General features: G+C 53.0%; 3 protein-coding genes across 20 annotated transcripts in view; all 3 read right to left on the bottom strand.

Moving 5' to 3' along the window:
* The window catches only part of LOC100738931 (IQ domain-containing protein F5), a 66,871-nt gene extending 63,555 nt beyond the window's left edge, over positions 1-3,316 (bottom strand). For all 4 annotated transcript variants that reach the window (XM_084988464.1, XM_084988462.1, XM_084988465.1 and 1 more), the window contains exon 1: positions 3,119-3,316. The gene's annotated coding sequence lies outside the window, so the exon portion shown is untranslated. The remainder of the gene's footprint in view (positions 1-3,118) is intronic.
* A 3,410-nt stretch (positions 3,317-6,726) lies between these two features.
* GRM2 (glutamate metabotropic receptor 2) lies at positions 6,727-18,199 on the bottom strand. 5 transcript variants are annotated; one of them, XR_002337548.2, is made up of 7 exons: positions 18,091-18,199; positions 15,838-16,420; positions 12,503-13,340; positions 9,741-10,816; positions 8,442-8,596; positions 7,531-7,711; positions 6,727-7,297 (listed from the first exon to the last, which is right to left on the bottom strand). XR_002337548.2 is itself a non-coding variant. In XM_021068855.2 (6 exons), exons 2-6 carry the CDS (start codon positions 16,285-16,287, stop codon positions 7,224-7,226), a joined length of 2,619 nt encoding a protein of 872 aa, XP_020924514.1. In that variant the 5' UTR covers positions 16,288-16,420; positions 18,091-18,199; the 3' UTR covers positions 6,727-7,223. The 5 variants fall into 5 exon arrangements, 4 of the variants coding, with proteins under 4 accessions (XP_020924514.1, XP_084844580.1, XP_084844579.1 ...); XM_021068855.2 differs by lacking the exon at positions 8,442-8,596; XM_084988454.1 differs by lacking the exon at positions 8,442-8,596 and having other exon boundaries at positions 10,695-10,816.
* A 2,531-nt stretch (positions 18,200-20,730) lies between these two features.
* TEX264 (testis expressed 264, ER-phagy receptor) overlaps positions 20,731-27,984 on the bottom strand; it is a 31,728-nt gene continuing 24,474 nt past the window's right edge. For 7 of the 11 annotated variants that reach the window (XM_021068862.2, XM_021068859.2, XM_021068858.2 and 4 more), the window contains 2 exons: positions 24,724-24,892; positions 20,831-21,429 (listed from right to left, as the gene is read on the bottom strand). In XM_021068862.2, the coding sequence (XP_020924521.1) occupies positions 21,137-21,429; positions 24,724-24,892 (462 nt within the window). In that variant the 3' untranslated portion in view covers positions 20,831-21,136. Of the gene's footprint in view, positions 21,430-24,723; positions 24,893-27,984 lie in introns of all 11 variants that reach the window. The other 4 variants (XM_084988460.1, XM_084988458.1, XM_084988459.1 and 1 more) reach the window with 2 other exon arrangements.

Raw genomic sequence — 27,984 nt, 5'->3', positions numbered from 1 at the left:
CAAACATCATATGATATCACCTATATGTGGAATCTGAAAAAAAGGATACAAATGAACTTATTTGCAGAACAGAAATAGAGTCACAGACTTTGCAAAACTTATGGTTACCAAAGGGGACAGGTGGGGAGTGGGAGGGATGGACTGGGGCTTTGGGATTGGCATATGTACACTGATGTATATGCAATGATTGGCCACTAGGGACCTGCTGTATAGCACAGAGAACTTTACCCAGTATTCTGTGATAATCTATGTGGGAAAATAATCAGTGAGAATGGATGTGTGTATATCTATGACTGGGTCACTTTGCTGAACAGCAGAAATTATCACAGCCTTGCAAATTAATTATACTTCAATAAAACTTTTTTTAAAAAGAAAATTCCAACATCTAAAAGTAAATCAAAACTTAAAATTGAGTAATGAAAAACCTGATATAAAAGGACTGGTGGTGACTTGTGTACATATTAGATATAGGATGAATATTAAATAAGTAAATTAATGCTACAAAACAGGAATTTAAACACAATGAAAATCGACAGTGTAAACTAACTAATGCTCTAATTAGAAGTTTAATACAGTATATAAACCACTAATTAATTAATGTGCAATGTTCTCCAGATACTGACTCATAGACTTTGAAAAACTTATGGTTTCCAAATGAGACAGGTTGGGAGGTACGAGGGGTTGCACTGAGGGTTTCAGATGGAAATGCTATAAAATTTGGTTGTGATGATTATTGTAGAACTATAAATGTAATAAAATTCATTGAGCAATAAAAAAATAAAGTAAAAAAAAATAAAGGTATGGAGAGATGGTTCACAAAAAAGAGAAAACTTTTGAAGAGATAAAAGTCTCATTTACAATAAAAGAAATGTAAACTAAAAAAAAATGAGCAACGTTCTCAATTTATCTACAAGGAATTAATGTGGGAGTTCCCTGGTAGCTCAGCAAGTAAAGGATCTGGCGTTGTGGTTGCTGTGGCACAGGTTCAATTCCTGGCCCAAGAACTTCCACATGCTGCTGGCTAAGCCAAAAATCAAAACCACCAAGGAATCAATCGTTAGCCAATATGATTTACAATAAAAATGTGGTTAATAAAAAAAATCACAATGCTTCAAGACCACCAGGGTGAGTTTCAAATTGAAACAAAGAAGCTATCCAAGTGCCAAGTTTATTTCACTTGAGGAAAGGATCCAGAATAGGGACCCCAATGTCCCAGGGCTCTGTGAGACTCAGACACAGCCTCTCAGGCCATGAAGCTTGAGGGGTGGGAACCAATAATGTGTGTGAGGACCACCGCAGCACAGAGAAGCTGCAGCACCTGGGTCCCTCTGCTGAAATGCCTTGCCAGCCACCTAACATCAGTGGGTGTCAGCCTCACTCCCATCTTTGGGTTGGCAGTGCATCAGTGGCAGATTAGACGGTCAGCAACCCCTGCACCAGGTGCAGTGTGTTTCAGGAAGGGCTAGCCCACCCTCCTCCTCTTCATGTAGTAAGTAGGCTGACCACGGGTCAAACTCTCCTCCAATTCTGAGACTAAAGGAATGTTTACCTCTAAATGTCACTGTTTCTTTTCTTAAATGTACAGAGATCTTTCAGGGGGGAAATATTCAGGCATCTTGCAGTGGTGAAGAAATATGCGAAATTCAAGAGTTACTTCAGTTTCACTTCAGATTCATCTTCTTCAATTAGAATCAAGTAAAATTAAATCTTCACTAAAAAAATAAACATATGGCATGATCCCATTTTTATGAAAGTATTTCTATCTCTCATTCTATCTGTAAAAAATGCATAGAAATATGTCTAGGATGCTGTACCAGAAATGTTAATGATGGTTATATTTGAATGATGAAACAAAGTAATACTTTTATTTTCCTTCTGTACTTTTCTGCTTATGGGGAGCATATACCATTTTCAGAGAAAGAATAACGTCAATTTTCTTTAAAAAACAAAAAACAAACAAACCAAAAAATGACATATTGCCAAGAGTCCTCAGGTTTTACTTTGAAGCTTCCATGTTCTACTTTCTTCCTCTTGCTCCCTCCACACCAAGTCTCTACCTTTCCCCCCAAACCCACCCTTTTCACTTGAACTCCCCACCTCTGTCCTTCCCCTGCTTCCCCCAGTTCTACCCCCTCTCCCCCAGACTGAGAACACCTCATGTTTCCTGCTGATAGCCCACAGAGGTGGGAATGGTAAGCACCCTTCCTTTTTTTGCAGGAGGCTGAGGTGGATACATGTTTTCAGAACTGTTGAGACATTCAGTGACCCCTTTTCCCTTACACCTCCCATAACACCCCACACCAGGAGAGGAGGTGAGAACAGCCAGGGTGTGGGGTGGGAGGAATGGAGAGAGAGCTCTGGCCTGACTAGTCCTGGGGTAAGGTTCCCCCATACCTTCTGCCACGTGGAAGAACTTGAATCTTTTTCCTGGCTCTGTGTCATCCCCTCAGGTAAATTTTTTGTCCCCCACACCTTTACTCAATACATCGCCAACCTCTTGGGTTGCGACATCCTCTCAAGGGTGTGCTTCTGCAGAGGGCCCCCTGCCCTCTACTCCACGCCAGGCGGCGCAGTGAGCCGAGCGGCCTGAACCATCCTGACTCACACTTCGTGGGGCCCATCCAGGCAGGCCGAGGGCTACCTGCAATTTGCCACAGAAATCTGCAGCCAGAGGATGAGTGGGTCAGGGAACGGACTAGAAAGAGGACGGGTCTGCCCACTCACCTCGAGGCAACTTCCACGCTGCGTTTTTAGGCCACAGTTAAAAGCATAACCCGGTGCCCTTCCCGCCCACCCTTATAGGTTTAGTATTGGTCCACCTACGCCCGACTATCTTTGTCCCGCCTCTGCATCCCTATGTCATTCTTACTTTCCACTCTTACTTTGTTGCCTTTCTTCACTGGAAATGGGGGAAAAGAAACCTGCTAGGCATTTTCCAACCGCCCGGCTAGGTCCTCCACCCCTCACTGCACAGGGCACGTCAGGAACTTTCCGGCTATTCTCACAGGCAGCTAGGGACCCCCAACCATAGGAACCCTGCCCTCTAGGTTTGCCTCATGCACCATTTAATGAACTGTCACCAGGTTCAACTGTGTGGAAATAAAAAACGCAGCCTTACTTCGACAGTAAGAGTTGCCGCCGCCGCCGTGCTGCAGTCTCTTCGTGAGCTCCCTTGCACCACAAGCGGCCTGAGTGTTGAAGGACCGGTCCCGCGCCTCGCGGTGGGGGCCCACGGTGGTGGGACCTCGACCCCACCGCCGTCATTCACCGCCTGGTCGCCATGTCTGGCCGCCAGTCCACAGGGAGCCCCGCGTCTGCCCCGCCCCCACGGCCGCTTTGCCCTTTGGGGCGGGGCCACTCACGCGCGTTGGGATGCGCACGCACGTGGCCAACCTCCGGGATATAAGCTCCCCACTCTCCTCTGACCCCTCTGTAAAGCTGTGTTCACCGCACCGCTTGCCTCCTTTGAGTTCCACGATTGGGAGTGTCCTCTCAGGGCCGTCTGTATGAAAAGCCCTCTCTAGTGGCACCCCTACAGGAACACAAGCCCCAGAGAGCAGACCCAAGCCCCAACGTCCTTTCACCTTCTTCGCCCTTCACCTGCCTATAAATCTCTTTACCCTTGGATTGGATACCAGATATGCAGGCAGAGTTTCTTCACCCCCTTCAGAAAGTAGTAGGCAGGCCTCAAGGAATTATCAGGGTCCATGTCCCCCCTTTTTTTTAAAGACCCCAGGTGCAGCATATGGATTTTCCCAGGCTAGGGGTCAATCAGAGCTGTAGCCGATGGGCTACACCACAGCTACAGCAATGCCAGATCCCAGCTGCCATCTGTGACCTACACCACAGCTCGAGCAATGTGGGATCCTTAACCCACTGAGCAGGGCGAGGGTTTGAAACTGCATCCTCATGGATACTAGTTGGGTTCCTTTCCCCTGAGCCACAAGGGGAACTCCCACATCCCTTTTTCTTTGACCTCAACTTGCTTGGGGCAGAGTCTTCGAGGACCCTAGCCAGTTCACTGAAGAATTCCAGGAACTGGAGTTCCCATCGTGGCACATCAGAAACAAATCCCACTAGGAACCCTGAGGTTGCCAGTAGGATCTCTGGCCTTGCTCAGTGGGTTAAGGATCCTGCATTGCCCTGAGCTTCGGTGTAGGTCGCAGATGCAGCTCCAATCCAGAGTTGCTGTGGTTCTGGTGAAGGCCGGCAACAACAGTTCCAATTAGACCCCTAGCCTGGGAACCTCTCTAAACCCTGGGTGTGGCCCTAAAAGGACAGAAGACCAAAAAAAAAAAAAAAAAAAAAAAAAAAAGAATTCCAGGAACTGACTCTCTCCTCTGACCTTACCTGGCAGAAACTAAATATTATCCTTTCTCACAACTGCACCACTGAGGAAAAGACCTGTATTTGGGCAGACTCAAATATATGCTGATGGATTACACATTTCCCAACCTCATCAATACCCTGTGGGCATAACAGTAGTGCCTCTAATGGATCCCAATTGGGGCTATCAGCCATGTGAGCCTGGTTTCACTAGAAGGGAATACATCCTCCTTTGCCTCATTGAAGGGATGAAATGATGCATAATTAAAGCTGTTAATTATAATAAGGTTAAAGAGATCACCCAAGGCCAAGATGAAAATCCAGGCCTATTTCAGATTGGTAGATGACCTCAGAAAGTATTCAAATTTAGATCCAAACAACTTTCAAGGGACACACAGTATTTGCAACCCACTTCATTAGTCAATCAATCCTTGACATCTGTCAGAAGCTTCAATGCTTGCCTTGGGGCCCCAAGCCCCTCTCAATCTTCTGATTGATATGGCCCTCAATGTCTTTAGAAACCAGGATGAGGAAGAAAGGAACAGCTTGACTTAAGAAAGGAAGAGTGGCAAGTCAGGCTTTTATCAGCCATCATGATCACCTCCTGGTCACCTCCAAAGTACTCCCAGAAGGAAAGGGGGCCTGTTTTAGCTGTAGGAGTCCCAAACACTGAAGCAAGTAATGCCTATGAAACAGATGCCAGCTTCCACCCAAGATACCATGTCCATTTTGTAAGAAGATGGGCCACTGGAGGATGGAATGCCCCCAACTCCTAAGGGAGCAAGGAAATTCCCCTACACCAGTCATGGCAATGGTTGATTGACTGGACCCAGAACCTATCAAGGCTCCTGAGAAGACATTCATCATCAAATGGGAGGAACCTCAGGTGACCACTGATGTGGAAGAAGAACTGCTTTTCAGTTGCAAGGGGATCAGAGCCATGTCTTGGTCTGACCAGTGGCTGGGAGGGTGGGCAAATGTTCCTTGGATCCAATTTGGCAGAAAGACCCAGAAAGGTCACTCTGGAAGCAGGGAACAGCACTACAGTTCCCATGGGGCATAGCGCTCTGATGCCTGGACACTGGGGGGGAGGGGCATCCAGGCCTGGGTCATTCAAGGCCGGGGATCCAGAGCAGAGACACACCAGTAGAGGTGCAAAAATTAGCAAATGAAAATAAGATGTCCAGGGAGTTCCTATCGTGGCTCAGCGGAACGGGAACTCCCAGTTCTCTGTCTTCATTTTTTAAATTATTAACTCAAATTTGCACAGCCTTACCAGCCTATAGATGCAAATGAATCCACTTAAAAATAGCAAATGTTGGAGTTCCCATCATGGCGCAGTGGTTAACGAATCCGACTAGGAACCATGAGGTTACGGGTTCTATCCCTGGCCTTGCTCAGTGGGTTAAGGATACAGCATTGCCGTGAGCTGTGGTATAGATAGGTTGCAGATGTGGCTCAGATCCTGTGTTGCTGTGGCTCTGGCGTAGGCTGGCGGCTCCAGCTCCGATTCGCCCCCCTGGGAACCTCCATATGCCACAGCAGCAGCCCAAGAAATGGCAAAAGACAAAAATAAAAAATAAAAAGCAGGACCTTGTCCCTCTGAGATATCACGTCTGAGACCTCCTCAGCCCCAGTCAGGTTCTTGTGCTTCTGTTGTGGTTGGTGCCCACTGCCCGTGGTTGGTGCCCACTGCCCCCTAAGTTGCCTGGCTCAGCCCTGTAGCCAAGTCTGTGCCTCAGCGCCCTCTGCTGGTGAGCCGAAGACTGCAAACACAGGTGCTGCCCTAGGGTGCTGAGGCACCACAATCCCATGGCTGGCAGAGCTCCTCCAGGGATGGGAGAAAGGCCTTCCTCTCCCACTTCTCACCCGAGCTGACAGCAGACAGCCTCTCCAACTGCCCAGCCTCTGCTCACCTCCTCTTTCTTCATGCACTTTCTGGCTTTGTTCACCCATGCGTGCAGGCAATGCTCTAGCTGGTGCCTCCTCTTGGTCCCTTCTACCCCTAATGTTCAGCTGGGTTCAGCTGATCAACAGCTCTTCCTAGTGCCAGGCAAGCCAGCCTGTGGAAAGCCCACAGTTCCCAAGGATCACAGTCAGCTGCCCCTCCTGCCCCATTACCCATATCATCCAGGTCCTCCCCTAGACTGCCAGATGACCTTGTGTCCATTTAAACCTCTTCCCATCACCCAAGTAAGTGCCTTGGCCAATCTGAAGTAGCTCCTTTCAAGGAAGGATGGCTTATTAATTTTCTGTCTCTCCTCCAGTCGTGACTGGGTCTATTTTGTGGCCACAGGGTCCTAGCATAGACACAGAGCAGAGTGAATAAAACTGGCAAAATGAAGGTTAAAAGACTGTGGCAGGGGTGAGTGACCTCCCTGGATTAGAGACAAAGAGTAATTTTTTTTTAAATAAAGACACTTTATTTACAGATAATACAAAATAAACCACAGGACAAACTACTCTGCAGGGGGATGGATGGCCCCCATGATTACCCCCTCCCCATCCCAGAATAACTTATATAAAAATTTTAAAGGCCCTAGAAGGAGGGAGGGGCACGGCTGGAAGCACCTTTACTGATTGGGGATCGGGGCCTGCAGTCCTCAGCCACACTGTTCCAGGGCAGAGTAGACCCTGGCTTGCTCCCTTCTGAGTCCCAGGCCTGGCAAGGTGGGAACACAGCTGCAAGGGCAGTTGGTGGTCATTAGAGGATCCCAGGCCAAGGACCCTGACCTCTGATCCTGAAGGGCTGGAGTAAGTAGGTTGGTAAGTGGCAATGGGGACAGGCATAGGGATGGCGTTATTGCAGTGCTCCAGCCATCTTCCTCCTGGCCCTGGACATGGGTCTGCACCAGGTTCTGGGGAGCAGCCATGTCAGGGCAGGACTGTGGGGATCCTCAAAGCGACGATGTTGTTGAGTCCACCACCTCTCGGCCATTGCAAACAGTGGGGACAAACTGGGAGCCAGACCCTAGGGAAAGGAAGTTGGAGGTTGGGGCCAGCCCCAAGTTCCCTTATACTGGGGGTGCAGCTCACCACCACCAGCCCATCTACTCCTTTCACCTCATCCAGGGCACTCCATCCCCAGCCAAGGAATCTCAGCAACACCTCAGCAACCCAGGGAGCAGACCCCATACTGAGGAGCTGAGGTGGGGAGAGGGGGGCACAGATGGAGAGGGGTGCTTAGGGCAGAGAGATTCTGACCTTGGCCAAGGCTGGAGCTGGCTCTGGCAGCTGCACTGCCAAAGCGACTGGTGGGTGCACGGTGGCTAACCACGTTCTTCTGTGGCTGGAAGAGGATGATGTGCAGCTTGGGTGCGAAGAGACAACCAAGCACCACGGAGCCACTGAGGCTGACTGACACACACATGGTGGTGGTCTGTACCTGTGATGGGAGAGGTCAAGATGAGTCCATCCCAAAGGCCTGGGCCTGGCCCTAGGAACCCTGCCCGGGCAGTGGGGTAGGGAGTAGGGGAGGCCAAAAGCATCCAACACTGGACCTTGGTCTGTTTGCCAAACCCCAAAGGATTTTTAGGAAGGTTGGTCACAGTCCCAGCATCAGCCCCAGTGCAGCATCTTCCCAGGAAGAACTCAGTTCTAGCTGTGGGGGTGAGCATGCAGGGGGGCATGGATGCATAGGAGTGCATGTGCAGGTGTGTGTGTATGTGTGAGGGGTACAGGTGTAGAGTACATGTGTGTGAGCGCACATGTATCTGTGTGGCACTATGTATGCAGGGGGTGGAGAGAGTACAAATGTGCGTGCAAGTATAGGATACATGTACAGGGATGTGTGTAGCTGGGAAGGTGTGGATATATACCAAGCATGCCAGCATATGCATGTGTGTGAGTGGATGGATACGCATTTGTGCGTCTGCATGCATGTGTGCAGGTATGTGTGAATGTCTGCCTGCATGTGTGAGAACTGTGTGTGTACCTCCAGAGTGAGTCCTGAGCAACTTATGATTGGCATGCAAATGCAAATCATATGCAAGTGCAGGCTGAGTCAGTGCAGATTCCCTCCCCAGCTCTGGCCTCCACCGCCCAGGCAGGTGGTCCAGCAGGTGCAAGAGCAGCCAAGCCCAGCCGTCCCTGGCCCCCAGCACTGCCCACCATACCTCCATCCTGAGGGAAAGGGCCTTTGCAGGGGCTCTTGCCTCGATTTTCCTGCTCCTTTAATTGTTAAGATTGTCAGTTCAGACCCTGCTCTATATTCCCAAGCTGAGTGAACTTAGGCAAGGGATTGAACCTCCCTGAGTCTCCGATTCTTCATCTGTAAAATGGGGAGAGCCATGGAGTTTACTCCTGAGTCATGAGGATTAACAAAGATTATCTTCTTAGTATTCAGAGCTCAGCTAACCTGTTACCTTCTCAGAGAGGCCTTCTCCAACCACCCCATCTAAAGCAGCCATTGCCCCTAGAAGCTGAGAAGACCCATTGAGCACTCAGTGCCAGTTGGGATTTTGCTTAGAAGTCACCAACTAGGGTACAGTTTTCACCTGCTTTGACCTTTCTGAACCCTAACCCCAGATTCCTCCCCTTCTCTGCTTCACCTTTCCTGCTCATTCTAGTTTCATTTCTCAACCCTAGGGTTGCAAAGCTCTGAGGGCACCATGCCATACTGCACAGCTCCAAAGGGCATCAGAGCATGGTACCCTCTGGGGCCGCTGGCTCGATAGCCCTGCAATTCTCATTCCTGCTTCCCTCTCACTTCTGCCTACCTTTCCACTGTGTATGCCTCCCCACCTCAACTCAGGGATAGGGGTACAATGCAGACCCTCCACTCCAATCAGCATGTTTTGGCTGTCCTCTGCTACCTCCTCCACCCTATCTATTCCAACTTTCCTATGTTGTAGAGTCCAGTTCAAGGACTCCTCTTCCAAGAAGCCCTCCCCAACTCCCTACACACACACACACACACACACACACACACACACCCCATTACCACCACCACCTACACACTTCCCTTTTCTGTATTCTCACTGGGACCTTTGTCAACCTAAACCAGTCAGCAGCTCTTTGGTCAATCACCCTGCTGGTGCAGGAATTCCACAAGAGCAGAGACTAGGTCACCTCTTCTGCAACCAGCTCCTCAGTAGAGCAGGGTAGAGCCTCTGCTCATTTGGACTTATTTCCACACCTCCACCTCCTGCAGGGTTAGGAGATGATCTCTGAGCCCTAAAATCTCTTCTCAGCTCTAATTCCTCCACCTCCATAGCCATTTCCCCAGGCCCCACTCAGCTTTTCCACATTCCTCTGGGATCCAGTCCCAACTGGGCCACCACAAGCTGTGTGCCTTGGGTGAGCACTAAACCTGTTGAAGCCTCAAAGTTATAAGAAGATTAAATGATACCAGGAAACAGAGGGTCCTGTGTCTGGCTCTGCCCTCCTTCCCCGCCTCCTTGCTGGTAGCTCACCCGGTAGTCACTGGAGGTGACATAGAAGATGGGCAGAAAGGCCAGCCAGATGATGCAGGTGGTGTACATGGTGAAGCCAATGAACTTGGCCTCATTGAAGTTCTCTGGGCACTTGCGAGTCTTGAAGGCGTAGAGCGTGCAGAGCGCAATGAGGAGTACATTATAGGCCAGTGAGCCCAACATGCTAGCATCTCGGTGGTTACAGCGCAATGTCACCACCTCCCGCCGCTCAGGGGCTGTCTCCTTGCCCGTGCCTGGTGCCTCCACTACTAGCCAGGTGGCCACGATGAGCAGCTGGCCTGAGATAAGGGCTAGGCAGATGGCCACCTGAGAGGCAGGGCTGATGAAGCGTGGCCTCTGGGCTCCCTCTCGGGCCCCACCAAAGATACGTGCAATGCGGTTGGTCTTGGTGAGCAGGGCTGAGTAGCAGACTGAGAATGCAGTGCCCAAACCTAGGCGGCGTAGGGTGCACACTGCTGTGGATGGCTTGGCAATGAAGACGAAGGTCATGCAGTAGCAGAGGAAGACGCCACCCAGCAGGATGTAGCAGAGCTCCCGGCCGGAGGCTTTGACCACTGGGGTGGCATTGTGCCGCACGAAGACACCCAGCACAAAGAGGGTGGCCAGGGCGCCCAGGCAGGCAATGGTGACAGGTCCCAAGGCCCAGGCATCACCCCAGTGGATATACTCCTGCGGCAGCTCGAAGCAGCCAGTCAGGCTGGCATTGGGCCAGTAGCCCAGGCCACAGTCAGCACAGGTGAACTCATCCAGCCGGTACTCGTAGGGCTGGCAGGGGATGCAGAGCCAGCAGCAGACCTCCCCAGGCTGCACGCTCTTCACCTCATTCTGGAGGCAGGGCTCACTGCAGCGAGAGGCAGGCAGGGGCCCAGCTGAGGGTGAGGCCCATGGGATGAGGCTGGTATCCAAGGTTAGGCCTTCTGCCCAGTAGCCCACCTTCTGGTAGCGATAGCGCCCACTGCCGGCCCGCAGGTAGGTGAAGATGTTGTAGCGACCAATGCCATCACCAAAGCGGTCAAAGCGGACCTCACTGTGTGTGTCAGCTGGGCGGAATGGGGCTGCGGTACGGGAGGAAAGGAAGAGAGGGTTATTGATGGGTCATCCTAAAGTGACCTCAACCCCCACCTAACATGGAACCCAAGCCCCGGAGCTGAGGCCAGTCTTCATTCTTCTGATCCTCACCCTAGCACTAAAGCCAGCCTAACCCCAGCTGTTTTACTTCATGAGAGGCTACAACAAACCTCAACCCAAAGCTCCAACTAGAATCCCAATCTTAAAATCCAGGCCCACAAACCTAAGGCCCACAACAGCCCCCAACTAGGACTCCCCAAACCCAGCTTTAGACGCTCCAACCCAGTTCCCAGACACACCACAGCCCTTTCCCCAAACTTAACATTGAGACACCCCCAAAACTGAACTTGACTTCAGGTCCAGTCCCGGTCCCACTTAATCCTATCAATGACAACTCCAGCTCCAGCCCTTCATCAATCCTAACACTGATCCCAGTACGAGCTGAATCCTAATCTCAGCAGTCACCTGGAACCACTGATGTTCAGAATGTGCTTGGCAGGCAGCTCACAGATTACTGCCCACTTCTATCCATCTGTGAACCTCCCTTCTCCCAGCCAGACTCAGGAGGCAGGACCCCCATCCTCTCAGGTCCCACTGAGAAATGGAGTTCAAGTTAGTGGATGATGTCCTTAAGGCCCCATGGTGAATGCTACAACGCCTGCTCTTTCTACCCAGCCTCAAAATCCTCAAGAACATGAACCCTACCATAAATTTCACCTAGCCCAGTGGGCTAATTTTATCCTTGCTCTACTGTCAACTCAACCAGATCCAAATGCAACACTAACCCCACCCAAAACTCTGAATGTCAATCTTATTGGAATTACTATTGGTCTTATTCCTGGGCCAGTGCTCCAAGCTTTGTCAGCCCTGGCCCCCTCTCCCACTGTTCCCACAGTGATTCTTCCTGAAACACGGCGATGATTCTGAGGCCTTTATTTTCCTTGAAGCTGGAACTTTTATTAAAATAACTTTTGGGAGTTCCCATTCTGGCTCAGCACATTATGAACACAACTAGTATCCATGAGGATACAGTTTCGATACCTGGCTTCATTCAGTGGGTTAAGGATATAGCATTGCCATGAGCTGTGGTATAAGTCACAGATGTGGCTCGGATCCCGCGTTGCTGTGGCTGAGGTGTAGGCTGGCAGCTGCAGCTCTGATTCAATCCCTAGCCTGGGAACTTCCATATGCCATACATGCAGCCCTAAAAATACAAAAAAAAAAAAAACCCACACACACAAAAAAAAACCTTTTGGTTTGAAGAGACTGTGGCCACCTTGAGTGGAAAATCAAGATTTGGAATAGAAATTTTCCTAGGAAATAATGTCATCCTGATGTACCTTTATTCTGACTCTCACTGATATTTTGCTGCCTGACAATGGACTTGAGGTCTCCCAATCCCTATTCCCTGTGAGATAAAGAGACAAGAGATTGAGGGTAAAGTCCAAACAGAAACCAAAGACCCTCACAGCACAGGATCAGGCCAAAAATCTACTCTCTGGAAGGATCTCAGAAGGTGGACCCTCAGTCCTGGCTCCTTTTGGTCCTCTCTACCTAGCTGTTCTTGTCCTGGGTAAGTTCCTTACTTGCTGTTGGCTATGCTTTCTTAGCCATGTACTAGAACCTGAGGGCCCTGAGAGCCAGCAGCCTGATGGACATTGGCTAGCACTTACCATCAAATTTGACGTTGAGCACGAAGTCTTTGTAGAGGCGGCGCCCATTGACAGGCCGCATTGCATCACAGAGGTGGGTGGTATTGGGGCAGAGGGCACGATGCATATTGTGCAGTGCGTGGGCCATGGCATACACTGCATTGACCACAAACATGATCTTTGACTCTTGCTCAAAGGGCACAGCTTTCAGGGAGTGGGATGCACAGTCTCGCTGCCGGAAGCTGCAGCGGAACCTCTGCTCCCAGAACTCGCGGAACCAGGGGTTCCGACTGTTGTTCCAGGGGTCCAGACTCCGGAAGTAGGAGGCAAAGTCACTAATGGGGTAGGAAGCCAGCTCTATGGTGATGGCGCCTTCAGCAGCACCCTCGCTGCCTGCCACCACACTCTCCAGGGCCCCCCAGCCATCACTGGCTACCCAGGTGAAGCTGGCATTGAGGCGTTGGGTGGCAGCAAGGAGCTCACGGGCATCCTCAGAACGGGTGAACAAGACAGCCACTCGGGCACTGGGCTTCTGCAGCAGAGATCGTACCACTCCCTCAAAGGCCGCACGGCTCATGGCTCGGCCCACCTTCTCCGAGGTGGCCACACAGATGTTGCGGGCACGGGCCTCTAGCTCAAAGGCTTCGATGCCTGTTTCACCATAGTCACCCTCAGATGCCACAGTGGACACATAGGTCCAGTTGAAGAAGCGGAGAATCTCAGCCATGGCTTTGGCTTGGAAGAAGTCAGGGGGCACTGTACGGGCGAAGTAGTCATAGCGGGACTTGTCACTCAGCTTGGCACTGGTGGAGGCATAGCTGATCTGGGGGATCTGAAATAGGCGCAGGAGGTTGGCCACCTGGGGAAGGGGTAGAGAGGGCAAAGATAGAGACCAAGTCAAATGCCAGAGACAGATATGTTCCCCACAGCTATCAGACCTCAGGATCAAGTGCCTGTATAGCTCTGAGGCATCTGTCTCCCAAAAGGCCTATATCCTGCCTTGCTGTGTCTTCCTCCAGAGGACAGGAATTTTTCTATCCCTTCCCAAGGGCTGAGAAAGAGAAGACCCAGGGCAGAGGCACCAGGGTCCAGTGCCATACTTGACCCTCTCTACTGTCTCACTTCAGACACATGGCAGTAGCAAAAGGAGAGAGCTAAGGGAAGGCTCTAGTCCTGGGTTGAGAGAGGTTGGCAACTGGCTGCTCAGGCAGGAGGCACTAGATGGCATCTTGGATGCTCAGGACTCTTAAGTTCTCCACTTGTTTCTGGCAGGTAACCCTTCCCGAGTCAATCCCAATGGGACGATGGAGAAAGAAGGAAAAGTCTCCCCCAGGAAGGAAGACCCAGATTTGAGGGCTCCATAGCCCTGAAGCCCAAGAATTGGATTCCTGAGCCTAAAATAAATGAGGCTTCCTGCCTACCACTGCCTGCCTGGCAGCCCATCTCCCACCCAGACCCCTGGGACCTGCCCTTAAGAGTGGGGTCCAGCCAAGGATGCAGTGGGATGGTGAGTAGGTGATAGAGAAGACCCAGGTTCCACAAGAGGGAGTTAGATCCCGTATTTGCCACTGGGACATGAGCTCTCCCTCTGACAATGCCAATGCTGTCTCTGTACTTCCCGTGCCCCTGGGCAAGTTAGCAAACCTCCCTGAGCCTTAGGTTCTCATTCCTGCCTAACAAGGTTGCTGAGCAAATAAAAATAACGATGCATGTGAAACCACAGTGCCTGGCATCTGGAAGATGATAGTGATTTGGGCAAAAGAAAAGGGGCAGGAATGCAGAGGAATCATTAACAGGTATGTACAGCCTAAGGATAAAGGGCTGAGCCTTGTTTTGACCCAGACAAGCAAAAAGAAGATTGATGCTGAGGTGTGGGCCCTGGTGCGGGAGACGGCAGCTTGGGGTCAGAGGGAGATAACTGGGTTCCTGGAGATGAATGCATGGGGCCCTGAAAAGAATAGTGGAGGTGGCGTGCTGGGAAAGCAACCCAGATGCCTCTGAAGACATCAGTAGGTGGAAGGCTGCCTACCCATCCCTGCTCCCAATCCAGGGCTGTGAATGTAGGTGCTGCCACAGTCACACCTGTCCAAGCTACTACTGACCACCTCCAGTAGCTGGGACAACAGGACTGGTAATGAAGTCCCTGAAATAGGGGGATGAGCAGAACTCCCCCACCCTAGGCCAGAAGCTGCCTCCATGGTTCAGACTCCTGCTTCCTTTCTCCTAAACAGGCATTCCTGGTCAGGGGTCCTCGCCCTGCTTCTGATGACAATGCCCTCTGCTGACCTCCAAAAAGAAGCTGAGGCCCCAGACAAGGCCCTCCTTGCAACCCCTAACCCTGATCCCAGTTCTGGCAATACCTTCCAGCAGCCTATGCTGGGCACCAGGCAGGTTAAGTGTCCGGGCAAGAGGCAGGACCCAGTCAGGAGCAGAGAAGATCCCACCTGGGTTAAAGCAGCCAGGCATGCCAAGAGACATTAGCTGATACCTTCTCTGCTGACCCCTTATGAGAGAGCAGGAAGGAGAGCCTGGTCCCCTCCCCTTCTCACCTCTTTAGATCTTGCACCCCTTTAAGACCTTTGGGTATCTTCCCTCTCATCTCCACACACATCTTGCTTTTCTTCCTTCTGGGCCCCCCACCCATTTCTCTTCTCTGTGCTGCTTTTGGCTTCCATCTTCCACTCCTTTCCAATCCATGGAGAAATGAACTGACAGTCCCGGAGGCCCTTGGCAGAGAGCCTTAGGGTCATGTCTCTACTTTATGAGCTTAACTTGTGGTTTGCCTCTCTCCAAGCCTCAGTTTCCTCATCTATAAAAAGGCTTAACAACAGTAATAGCTAATACTGATTACGTCCTTATGACTGGTCAGGCCACCTGATACATGCTTTGCGTATATCACCTCATTAAATTTCTACCACGCCCCAAGAGTGATAAATACCATGAGACCCATTTTATAAGGATGAAACTGAGACACAGAAGCAACAAATAGTGCCCAGAGTCACACAGTAAGTGAGGGAGCCAGGATTCAAACCTGGAGTTCTGACTCAAAAGGCGTATTAAGCTTCTTAGGGCTGTTTAACATCAGGTGTGTGGGGGTTGGGGTTGGGGGTGGTAGGAGTGGTGGTGATGTTTGTGTGTGTGTTGGAAGTGAGATGTTTTCCTTCCACAAAAATCTCTATAAATTGACCTCAAATATGTCATAGGAGCACTTTCTTAGTCTCTATAAAAAGCTACTCAAAGGAAATTTCCAGTCCTTCTTCCAATCCATCATAGTTCAGAGTCCCTAACCGGCAGGAATTCCAGGCCCCCACCTCTGGCCTCCCTCCCCAACCCCCAATTAAACAGCCCCCACATACCTGGATGGAGACATCACTGTAGGAGCCGCCAATGACACCAGTGATGGCAGTGGGAGCATCACCATGGGTGGCATAAGAGCCGTCGGGGCAAATGTGGCGTGAGCCATCGGCACCACGGCTGAGTGAGGCACGCACGAAGTCAAGTGCCTGCTCCAGAGCATGTGTGTCCTTGGAGCAACTGTCGAGTATGTGTGCCCCCAGGCGCACACCTGGCAGTAGGCTCGGGTCTCGGTTGATACGATCTAGTGCAAAAAGCATGGCCTCTAGGCGCTGGATGCCGCGATGTTCATTGACAGGACCACACTCCTCTGCCAGGCTGCCCTTCTGATGTACAGGAAACAGCCCACCCAGAACCAGGTCCCCCTCCAGGGTCAGCACCTTCTTGGCTGGGCCCTCAGCCACAGCACCCCACAGCAGCAGGAGAGCCAGGAGCCCAAGCAGTGATCCCATGGCCCCAAAGGGGATGGATGGGTCCAGCAGACCTGGGCCTCCAGGAGATGAAGGTAGAAGCAGCAAAGGCAAAGAGAATTGGAAAAGGACCAGGAAAGGACAGACAGGAAGAGGATGAGGAGAGACCCAGCTCCTGCAGAGAAAGAAAGACAGACAAACAGGTAGGGGAGAAGTGGAACCCGAGGGTGGCTACCCCTTCTGACTCTGCCTCCCCTAAACTCCTTTCCCTGGGGCTAAGGAGCCATGGAGAGGTGGTTTTCCTAATTAGACTAAACTCCTGGGACATACCCTTGGGCCTGTCTCACAGGCCTGCTCTGATATGGGACTGGAGATGGGCTCTGTGCCCATCCCAAATTTAGCAGAGATGCAGGGCTGCAGAGAGTAGAGGCCCAAAGAGAAAACAGGAGACTTAGAAGAATGTCCAACACCCTGCACAAACCTCCTGGGACCCCAAAGTCAACAGCTTTGCAGCAGGTCACAGTGACAAACTTAGGGGTCCAGTCCCCACCCTGAGCCTTAGGTTTCCAGAGAGGAGCTATTGCTGGTGGAGAACCCACCAGGGAAGAGGGAAGGAAGACCCTCTAAAGGGTAGTTAGTCTATGACCACTAGGGAAACTGGAGCCCTGGTGAGCACCCAAGGCGGCGGGGGGGGGGGGTGTCCTTGGCCTCTGGTTCTTAAAAAGCCATCCCCAGAGCTCCATGACTGAGGAAGTAATAGTCTCTAGGCCCTGGAAGTTAAGCAAGGTAGAGAGGCTGGACCCAGGGAGGGACAGTGAAGTGGCCACAGATCCTAAAATCAATAGGGAAAGTAGATGAGACTGTATGTGTGTATCATGGGTTGGGGGCAGTTTGTCTGGTCAAGATTACAAAACAGCTCAAGGTGAGACTTTTTGGACATTTTAGCTCTATGTTGAATGACGTTTGAGACTTTTTGCTTTTGTTTTCTCCTCAGCTCAGAATCAAGCAGAGAAAAATCACGATCTCTAGTTTCCCCATCCTCAACCTCAGGGCCCTGTTTACCCTGGTCCTGGCCCTCAGAGACCCTGTCTCCCTTTCCCACTCTGCACCTCATCATTTGTGCTCCAGCTGCCCTCCCAGGCACCCATCTCACATAGGATCTCAAAATCACACAGGCTTGGGAAGGCTAGGAGAGGGAAACTGAGCCTGAAGAAGGGCAGAACTAGTTCAAGGACCCCAGGCCCTGTCCACAGAGACTGGGCTCTTCATTTTGCCCCCTCAACTCCCCAGGGTTAATCTCCCACTGGGACCAGGCCAGGCCAGGGGGACTGTGATCCTGTGGATACCCAGAAAGAAGCAGCTCAAGCAGACAAACAGGAGAGAGGCAAGCATGAAGACCAACACAGGGACCCAGATGGGGGCTGAGGCCCAAACAGGTCAAGACCATGAGCTTCCCACGGGGGCACCTAGGACCAGAGCTCTAACAGGGACGGAACCCTAAAGGGGGAGAGAATCCTAAAAGAGGGCAGCTGGGGGCCTGGACCACAAAATTCGGGGAGGGAGCGATGGAGCCTGAGAGGCTGAGACAAAGACAGAGGCACAGATAGAAACACTGACCAAAGGACGGAGGGGCAGAAGGAATGAGGGAGCTAGATGCAGGGTGTGCGTTCTTTGGGGAAGAAAAGCGGAACACGGGGGGCTCTCTTCCCGCTTTTCGCAGCTCCTGGTGAGCACGGTCTGGACGCTCTAGCTAGCCCCTGAGCTCGAGGGCCCCAGGGACTCCCGGACGTGGGGTCAGGATCGATAAGGTCTGCGGCGGCTGCGGCACCACCCGGCTTATCCTACCTTGCGCACCTGGCTCTGGCACGGCGAGAAACGGAGAGGAGCCGGGGGCGCGGGTTTCCAGCTCCCGATAGCTCCCTCGCTCGCTTGCTAGCTCCGCGGCTCTGTGCTCTATGCCGCCCGCTCAACTGGCGCTTTCAATCGCAGCCCGCCCCGCCCCCGGCCCCGGCCCGCCCCCAGCCCCTCCTCCATTCCTCCTCCAGATCTCCCGCGCCCAACCTGGCCTCCGCCTCCTTTCGGACTCCTTCAGCCTCCCCTCTACTTCAGGACCACCAGCCCGGAGCTGTCCACCGCGTGGTGCTGAATCTCTGGGTGCTCGCGCTCTGTGCTGGAGCAGGTGCCTTTTGGCCCCCTCTGCTCAAGTCAGACTGCGTCCCAGAAAGCAGCGGGCATAGGGCAAGGGGCTGGGAAGGTCATTGAGCCCCGGAGGTGCACACAGTGCTATGGGCTTCCATCTCTGAGAGCAGCCGAGTTGGTTCTAGAGTTGTGGGCTGTCACTGGAGGTAAGTAAAGGGGCACGTGGGAGACAGGTGGATGGCCTGTCCTCACATCCATTCTGCCCACCCATGCACTGCAGTCAGTCCACATGCCAGGCCTGGCGTGAGGGCATGTGTCTTCAGCACCAAGTGAAAGCTAGGGCCTGAGTCACTAGGAGGAAAAAATGGGGTGGGGAGGGTGAGGTCCGAGGAGGGTGGGACCTTTTCTTCCCTCCTGCAGATGACCTTTAGAGATATTACTCCCCCTGCCCCCCACAAACAAAGCAGTGACTTTCCCCCACCCCTCCACTAACCTCCAGTCTCATGTGCAAAGGAAAAGAGACAGCAACATGGGGAGGGGGGGCCTATAGGACCAGGGATAACAGTCAACCCTGAGGGACAAGCTGGGGCTGGCAGGGGGATCTGGGAGGGAAGGGGGCTGGGGAAGAGGCTCCTGAAACTGGCTGCTGCGTAGGAGGGAATGAGAGCTGGAGCCTAAGCAGAGGGAGGACAGCTCTGAGGAGATGTTCTTGACTCTTTTTCCCTTCTGTTGCAGGGTGGGGAAGAATGCCCCTGGGGAGGTAGTGGTGGGTAATCTGCAATACCAGACTGTGCTGAAGGATTTGGGGAGGGAGCCTGCACCCAGAATTAGTCCCAGAGCCATAGCACACAAACACGAAGTGCTAAGGGGCACAGCATCTCTACACATGTTCCCCTGGTGCAGGCCTTTCTTCCACAGGTGTCAGTAGAGGCAAGGCTAGCTCAGACACATGAGCAAGTGAGCACACACTAAGCCCAGGTCCCTCTGGTACACACACCTACATGTGAGTTTGGTCATTGGGGAAGGGGAGCACAGAGGGTTTTCATCAAGGAAGGTAAGGCTTTTCCTCTGGACACAGAAGCCTAATGCCCTACTGCTTGGGAAAGAGCACAGCTGTGAAACAGACCAACACATCGAACCCCAACAAACTCAAACTCCATCACTAATAGGAGGCAAGGTGGCAGCAGGATGAGGGTTCAGAGCTGTCAGACAGGGCTGGTGAGACAGACATGCTGTCTTCAGGCTCCTGGTGCTCTCACCCACTCTGGCAGCTACAGAGCAACTTCTCCCTAGGGTAAGCGAGTGATGGGCTGGGCCCCTGGAGCAGAGGGGTTGAGAGCAGTAAGGTGCTGAGGTGAGGGGAGCTGCACAACAATCCCAGTCCACTCACCAAGGCAGCCTCACAAGAGACATGGGGCTTTCAATGCAGCGCAAGCCTGAGTGGCCCATTACTTGGCCTGCAGCAAATGAGCTGCAGTCCAGAGGCAGCACACAGATGTGTAGTTACACACCCAGCTATGCAGCCACCACTTCCAGCTGTGCACACAAAGACAGACACCCAGTCTTACATGCAGAGCTATACATGTGAATAAGGCCATACAAACAGCAGAATGCAAAACCACACACACAGCTATACACATGGACACATATGTAGCTGTACATATAGACATGTCCACAGACTTAAAGCTTTACACATGGACACAGAAAAACAGCTTTACACATGAACCACAACCACACACATAAAGCTGTACACAAATACATAGCTACACACAGATAGCTATATTTGGACAAAGCCCCCAGAGCGACCCTTCCAGGTAGCCAGCCTCACATCCCTATAATACAACCACATACAGTTAGACACTAGGCACAGCAACACGTGCACACAGCCACAAAGCTGTCTACATGAGTAGTCATGCCCAGCCACCATCACACCCTGATGCCCACTTGGGCACAGACTCACTGAGGATCACCATCACCTGACCCATCCGTGGTTACATACAAATTATCAAAGGCATGTGCACGTGCACATGCACACATGCAGGCATGCAGGCACTGGCAGGCAGAGCGGGGACATCCTCACCAGCTGAGCAGATAACAGTGTGAGCACATGCACACTCTAGCCACAGACACAAAAGCATCCCTTGGAAGCAAAGGCAGGCCATGAGCTCCGCACTCCTGAGCCCGGGAGGGCACCCCATGCTAGTTTTCAGACCCCTTGTCCTGATCTGCCTGCTCTCCAGCCTGGAGGAAGCCTCTGCGGCTGTTGCAATGAGGAGCAGCTGTCAATCCGGGTCTCAGAGCAGGGAGTGAATGGCCTCCAATTCCCCCTACCCCAGGGTACCTGGCCAAGTTCCCTCCTCTCCTCAGGTTGAGGATGCTCCTGCCTACTCCTGGCCTAGCTGCACAGGGCTCCCCAAGTTGGAACAAGTGCGTAGTACAAATCCAGTGAAACAAAGAAAATCATTTGCTTTATTCTGGGTCCTGGAAGCTTCAACATGAATCTGAAAAAGAGATGTAACAAGGGTAGCACCCTGTGTTCAAGGGCTGAGTGCAGACAACAGTCCCGGCTCCTTTGGCTCTGGTAGCCGAGAGGGCAGTGAGGAGAAGGCTTAGCTAGAGGCCCAGGGTAGCAGAATTCAGGCCTCCCTGAGACCCCTGGCCCCAGCCTGAGCCCAGGAGGTGGAGGAGGAAGAGGGCTCAAGAGTCTGCTCAGTTCCTTAGCAATGCACCATAGGAAGGCGCAGGCTGCAGGTTACTCCTCGCCCTTCTCAGGAGTACTGGGCTCCCGGGGCCACTTGGAAGCCCCCAGGGGCTCGGCATCAGGACTCAGCTTTGGCTCCCCTAAGGGTCCCTCACCCTCCAAGTCCAGCTCCTCAAAGGATGAGCCACTGGCGCCTGACTCGCTGTAACTATGCTCACTGTGGGTGTCACCGTCGTCCCAGCCACGGCTGCTCACCCCAGGGGACAGTGTGGCCGCTGAAGTCTCCCGGCTGCCAGGACCCACTTCCAGGCTTACAGAACTTGAGTCACTCATGGTATCAGCTCCTGGATCAGGAAGAGGAAGCACAGGTTAGTTAGGACCCCCACCTTCTCCTCCAGGGAGAGGATTGAGGCTCTACCACCAGCCCAGCAAGTCAGCATACACAGTGCGCTCATGAATAATAAAGCTACTCATGGCTCAAGAGGCTCATTTTGGCTGCTCTCTGCCCTCTGCCCTGACTGGGGCTGCACTGATAGGGCAGAGGGAAAGAACAGGGAGGGAGGGCAGCCTGCAATGCACTCCTCTCCCTACCCTCAGCTTCCTGCGCTTCCACAAAGCCTGCTGCTCGCTGGTCCCCAACAGTCCACTAAGGACCACTCAGCCCCAAGATAAGGAGCTGAGGGAAGAACAAGGAGACCCAAATAGAGTCCCCTCCTCCACTCCCCATTCCAGGCTTGGAGAGAGGTTTTTCCTAGGCCAGATGTAGAACACTCCCCATAAGGCTCAAAGATAGAAGGGACCAGGAGGCCCACTCTCCTGTCCCTCTCGCCCTATGTAGGGCTCCCCAAGGAGTGCCCACATCCAGGGAATTGGCTGGCCCCTGCCTCTGGCCCACACCGAACCGCAATCTGAGGAGGAAACCGGGGGAGGAGTAGGATGGAGAAGTCCTGAGAAATCCTCAACCAGTTGAGTGGGAGGAGGGTGCTGGGACTTTAAGCACTTTAAGGGCTTTCTTCCTCTATGCCTGGATCACCCCAGAGGAGCCCTTACCCACCCCCAACCATCAGCAGCTGGAGAGCCCTGAGACCCCTCCCAACCTACTCCTCCTACCCCTAACATGTCTTTCAGGCAGGTTCATCTGCCTGGTTCGGAAGCAGCCCCTCAATTCATCCCCCAACACTGCAGATCAGAGGCACTGACAGCAGTTGGGGGTGGCAAGGAGGGACAAAGAGCTCAGGCCCAATGTGTGCAGGAATCCAGATTGAGAGAAGGGGGATGTGCCTCCCTTCCTGTGTGAGGGGGACGGGGGCAGCCATCAAACATCACATAAGGTGAGGGGTGGGCCAGCTTCCTCAGATCCTGGCTCCATGATGATGAAGCCCTGAGCTCAGCACAGCTGGGGACTGCTTGGCATTTGGACTTGGCCTGGAACTTTCATTGAGCCTCAGCTGGGGCCCAGAGTGAGGGTGGGGGGGTTTGGGGTCTGCTCCCCCAACCCCTATGGCCCCAAGAAGATGAACTCTGGGCCCTTCTGGCAGAGGTGAGATGAGCCCTGCAAGTGCCAGGCTGCTGGCCTGGGGCCCTCTTCTTGCTGGAGCCTCAGTGTTGGCTTCCAGGCTGGAGGTATTCAACAGTGAACCAGGACTACTGCCTGAGTTATGGGTGGTTCCCTGTAATCCAGGGACAGGACTCCAGCCCTACTTTCTCTCCTTAAATGATGACTGGTGCTCCAGAGGCTGCAGGCTTGAAAGGAGCAAAGGAAAGGGGTAATTGCTCCCTGGCCCCATTAAGTTCTATCCACCCTCCCACCCAAGAGCTCTCTTGGGACCCAGGTATGGGAACCTGCCTACTTGCCAGCTGGCTTCCTCCTCCCTCTCCCAGTTCCCAGCTAGGAGTGATAAAAGGAAGGAGCCCAAGGGTGTCCCTTCAGGAAAGGGCCTAGCGTGCTGGAATGAAGATAGTCCCTGGACACATGCAGACACTTCTGGCAAAGGCAGGGAAGTGGCAAACCTCCAGCCCCACCAAGGTCTGCATAGGAGGAAGTCTCAGAGTCCTGGGCCTGTGTTTCAGGGCAGAAGAGGCCAGGCAAGGCAGGGTGGCACCTAAGTCCCCAAGGCTGCTGGGGTAGAGAATGATGCTGCCACCTTCATTCAGTGGCAATCCATCCCTCCTCCACTGCTCACAGCCAGTGCAAGGAGATCAAATATTCATCACCTCTCTGGAGCTAAATAATACATCAATGTAATAACAGGCACAAGGCAGCTAATCACCCCCTTTCACCTCCCTGCCCAAGCGGGGGCCACAGCAGGGAGGCAGGCAGGACAGGCCAAGCCTTGGGCAGTCAGGCGCTCACCACACACTGCTGTGCAAGCAGCATGCACCTGGCAGGCAGACACCCACAGTCCACCCCAGGTGTCAAGGCAGACCCTGTCAGAGGTGGGCAGACCCCTCGGCCCATACTCCAGGGAGTGGGCGGGCAGGCTGGTGGGGAGGGCAGGCCGAGGAGCTGATGGCGTGGGAGCTAGGCTGCAGCCAGCTGTATCTGGTGCCAAGCAGTCCTTCAACACCCCTGGCAGGTGGTGTTTTGAAGGGAACTGGGTGGGTGGGCCAAGGAGGGGGAAGCAGGCAGCAGAAAGAGGTTGAAAGAAGGTCAAGGCACTCCCCTTCCTGCCCTGGGGACTGCCTGGCCTGCTGACCTTGTGCCATGTGCTGTGTCCACAGTAGGGGCACTGAAGAGTGTCTGCCAGGCACTGTCAGGCGGGTGGGAGCAGTGCCCCATGGAGGTAATTAAGTGGCAGATGAAGTTAACTGTGTTGGACATGGCCCCTAGGGAGTGAAGACTGCCTTTCAGTACCCACCCCCCGCCCTTGCCAACACATGTCTATCAGGGTGACCTTGGCTGTTGAAGATTGGATGCACAAAGGGAGTCTCCTAAAACAGGAGGTAAAGAGTTACTCTCCTCCCAGCCCTGTACCACTCCCACAAGTCATGGACCTCCAGAGTCACAAGCTCTGGCTAAGCCTTGGACCCTCTAGGACCAGCTGGAATGTTACCAGCAGGTCCCCTTGTCCATGGGGACAGTCCAGGGTCACAAAAGGTCATGGTAGGTGGGTGGGCTGAGAGCAGGCCAGCAACCTGCTGGCCTGGACCTGGGCTATGAAGGCTGGCTCTGACGGAAGGGCAGGGCACTGACCTCCTGGCTCCCTGGCTCCCCTCTGCATGCTCTCTGGTTCCTCACTGGCAGGAAGAAAGCAGCTGGCTCTGGGCTCGGCCTCATATTAGGGGACACCTTGTTCCCCTCTTTACCGTCTAGATCCAGTGCCAGTCTCACTTCCTGATGAGCCCCACCCAAGTGACACCTTTCCTAAGCAGCCTCAGCCCCCTCCCACAAGCATCCAGCTGTCTGTGATCTATTTCCAAGGGTACTCCTGCTGCATCTAAACAGCATCTGAGGAGGGTCTTTGTGCTGCCAGGGGAAACATGTGTGAATCCACACCCACATGGATCAGATCGGCGTGTCTAGAAACAGGCAACTCTGCCTATAGGTAGGTGGGTCCCTTCCATATCTGCCGAGTTTGCCTGGATGCCCACAGTAAAACTGAGCCAGATCCCCACCCTCATTCCCCAACCCTCCATACCTGTGCTATCCACCTGAGTGTCGCTGGCCTCCACAGGCCCCCGGCTTCTCCGCTCTGTCTCCTTCACCTCAGGCACATAGAAGTCTCCCTGCCGTGCCAGCGGGCACATGAAGTAGATCTGGTCTTGCTGGTAGATCTCCAGCCGTGGGTGGGCACACAGCTTCCGCTCCTTGTCAGAATGTGAAGAAAGGTGGAATGAACCCTGGGCAGCCTCTGACCCATCTGTCCCTGAGTGGCTCCAGAAACTGTCCATTCTTATTCCCTGCCAGGGAACTGGCCGGCTCAGCCTCCTGCCCCAATCTCCCCCAAGCTCCAAATCCCTGCTGAGGGAGGGATACATTCAGCATCCTAAAGGCAGGGACCCACACTCCAAGGGGCAGTGGTCTGAGGACCTGGGAGTCCTAGGACAGGTGTTAAAAGAACCCAGGAGTCTAGGACTGCTAATTTTGAGAACAAAAAGCTAGTCCAGAAAGCAGTGGTCTCATAGAACCCACAATCCATGGCCCCAAGCACCCAAGCCAAGTCAAGGTCTGACCTGCCAGACTTTTCATCTCAGGATCCCCAGGACCTGACCTCCTCTCTGCACTGGACAATGCTGACTGAGCCACCAATATCAGTAGAGACCAGTGCTTCTTGATCTCTATTCCCTGCCCTTGCAGACATGTTACTAACAAATCTTGGACAGGAGCTCCAGGCTAGCTAAACCCCTCTCCTACGCCCATCCCCCTACTGGTTCAGGTCTATGCCAACCTCCGAGACAATCAGATGTGGTTGGTTCTCACATCTTCTCACACCCGGGGCCAGAGTTTCAGTGAAAGGGGAGGAGGCAGACCCTAGGCTGGAGAAGCAGACAGGACAAATAGGTCTAACAGTGAAGATTGCCCGACTTCCTGGTGGGCTGAATTGTCAGCTCACAGGGTCCAAAGCAGAGATAGGCATACTTCTCTCCTCTGCCTGGACATAGAACACAGAGCTCCACAACCCCTAGCATGTGTGGAAAGGGCACAGACACACACCAGAGCTGCCCTGAGACAGTGAAAAAAACCAGAAGAGGGGTCAAATGCATCTTGCTCCTGAGCCTGCCCCCCCTCCTGCAATGGAGCACAGTTATCCACTAAGATGACTACAAGGCCTCTGCTCTGTCACTGCTCACCCGCCAACCTTCACAACACAGCTATTTATAGCACCCGCCTGGCTCTCACCATGAGCTCTGAAATGAGCCTTCCACTTAGCAGTAATGAGAGACTTATTGCCTGGTGGGGAGAAGCCACTCCAGGACTCCACTTGTCCGCCTGCCTGGCCAAGCATAGAGTTGAGGAACCCCCCTCCAACTGAAGCAAATGAAGAGGGGTAAAAATGAGCTCCTGGGAGAGAGAGGGAGGGAAGGTTTATCCAGCCAAGGCCCTCAGCCAGCTGCATGGGGGGGTGGATGTCCTGGCCCAAGGTCTAGCCTCTGACTCCACAGGTGACCCAGGGAAGGCCTTTTGTCCTAAGTCTTTGTGTGCTCAAACACAGAGTGGGACACCCTAGCCCTGACACCTCCAGGGGCAGTAAAGGAAAATCATTTAAAAATGTTTTTTAGTTTAGTTGATTTACAACATTGTTGTAGTTGGAAAGTCATTTTTTTTTCCCTTTTTTTTGGCCACCCTGAGGCATATGGAGTTTCCAGGCCAGGGGTCAGAGCCGAGTCTCAGTCATGACCCAAGCTGCAGCTGCAGCAACACCGGATCCTCAGCCCACTGTGCTGGGCCAGGAATTGAACCCACGTCTCAGTGCTCCCAAGATGCCACCGATCCTGTTACACCATGGCTGTAACTCCAGAAAGTCATTATTTTTAATAGTTTGAGTCTGACCTTTTTCACCAACCTGGATGCTCTTCAGGCCATCTCATGAGTCCATGCATCCAGCTCCTCCCATCTCTGAACACACCAATGGCTGCCTCTGTGTTTCTACCTGCCCACACGCCCACCCCCACGCTGGTCTTTAGGAGGTGGGTAAACAAGAACACGACTCCAGGAATGAGGAACCACTAGGCTCTGGGGCCCCTCTAATGTCAGCACTTGAGGGTAAGCATGTGCCAAACCTGAGCCCCACTCAGTGAATTGTGTCACATCACTAAGGCTGGGGTCAGAGAGGATCCCTAAAGAAGGTCCAGGTCCTTCCCTGACTGTGAGAGGAAAGAAAAGGCCCTCTGAAACCAATCAGGGCATGGCCTTCACCAGCATACCATGCTCTTGGCATTCAAATGATACAAAAGGAAGCCAATGAGTGGCCATCAGCTACCTGGAGGCCCATCTCTCAAAGGCTAGCTGGTTTTTGAGAATGCTTCCAGGAACCAGAGACTATGCCTACCCCCAAATTCCAGGTACAATGGGGCCATACCCCAACCCTCACCAACACTCAAGCCACCTGCCTAGCTTTCCTTCTGGAAGTAACAGGGATGATAAGAGGGTACAGTGCCCTTTCCACTCTCTCCTCTAGGCCAGGCATCAGGGTGGGTAGGACCAGGCAGTCACCCTTGCCACCTGCTTTGCCAGCCCCCTCATTGGCAGGCGGGAGGCTGTACTGTGGCTGCTCTGCGCATCTGCCTCCTCCAGAGAGCCCAGCTCTGAAGTTGCCTGGCTGTGGACAGCCCCGTTGCCATGGAAACTACATCCTCTATCCTTGCCATCGCCTTCATCTCAAAGCCATCCGGGAGAACAGAGGAACAGGGGAGAGAGAGGAGGGATAGAAAACTGTGGCCTGGGGCTACCCAGCCCTTCCTTCCCTGCTTGGCCCTCCCTCCTCACAGCACCCCACTCAAGGAGTGCCAGCTGCCCAAGCCTGTCCCCAGGCCCCTGGAGGGGCAGCCTCATACCCAAGGCCAGCCCAGTCCTAGCCCCGTCATCTGGGGAGCCCTGGCCCTCCCTGCTGGAGAGAGGAATAGAGCTAATTAAAATCTCATTGACAGCTCAGCCCCAAATCATTTTAACACATGACGGATCCTGTCAAAATTCAGACTCAGGGGCAGAGATGGGGCAGGAAGAAGGCAAAAGCAGAAACTTACAACCCAGGCCCATTATGTAGGGTAAGGGCTCATAACTGTCCCTGTAGCCTTTCCTTGAGCCCTCTCCCCATGCTCTGACCACTTACCAAAGATAAGTCCAGTGGGGGCTGGGATGGAGGGTAGGGGCAGGACTAGCCACATGCCCTGTCCCTAAGTAATGAGGCAGAGAGGACGAATGCTTTCCCTCCCAGCCAGGTGTAGCCTCTGAGGGAAGA

The sequence above is a fragment of the Sus scrofa genome, chromosome 13 (assembly GCF_054392235.1).
Source record: "Sus scrofa isolate SSC_HxYL_T2T_F1_AM1 chromosome 13, Sscrofa_HxYL_maternal_Yorkshire_Landrace_v2.0, whole genome shotgun sequence".
Taxonomy (NCBI): domain Eukaryota; kingdom Metazoa; phylum Chordata; class Mammalia; order Artiodactyla; family Suidae; genus Sus; species Sus scrofa.
The sequence above is the reverse complement of the archived record's forward strand: the minus strand, read 5'-3'. Positions and strand labels throughout refer to the sequence as shown.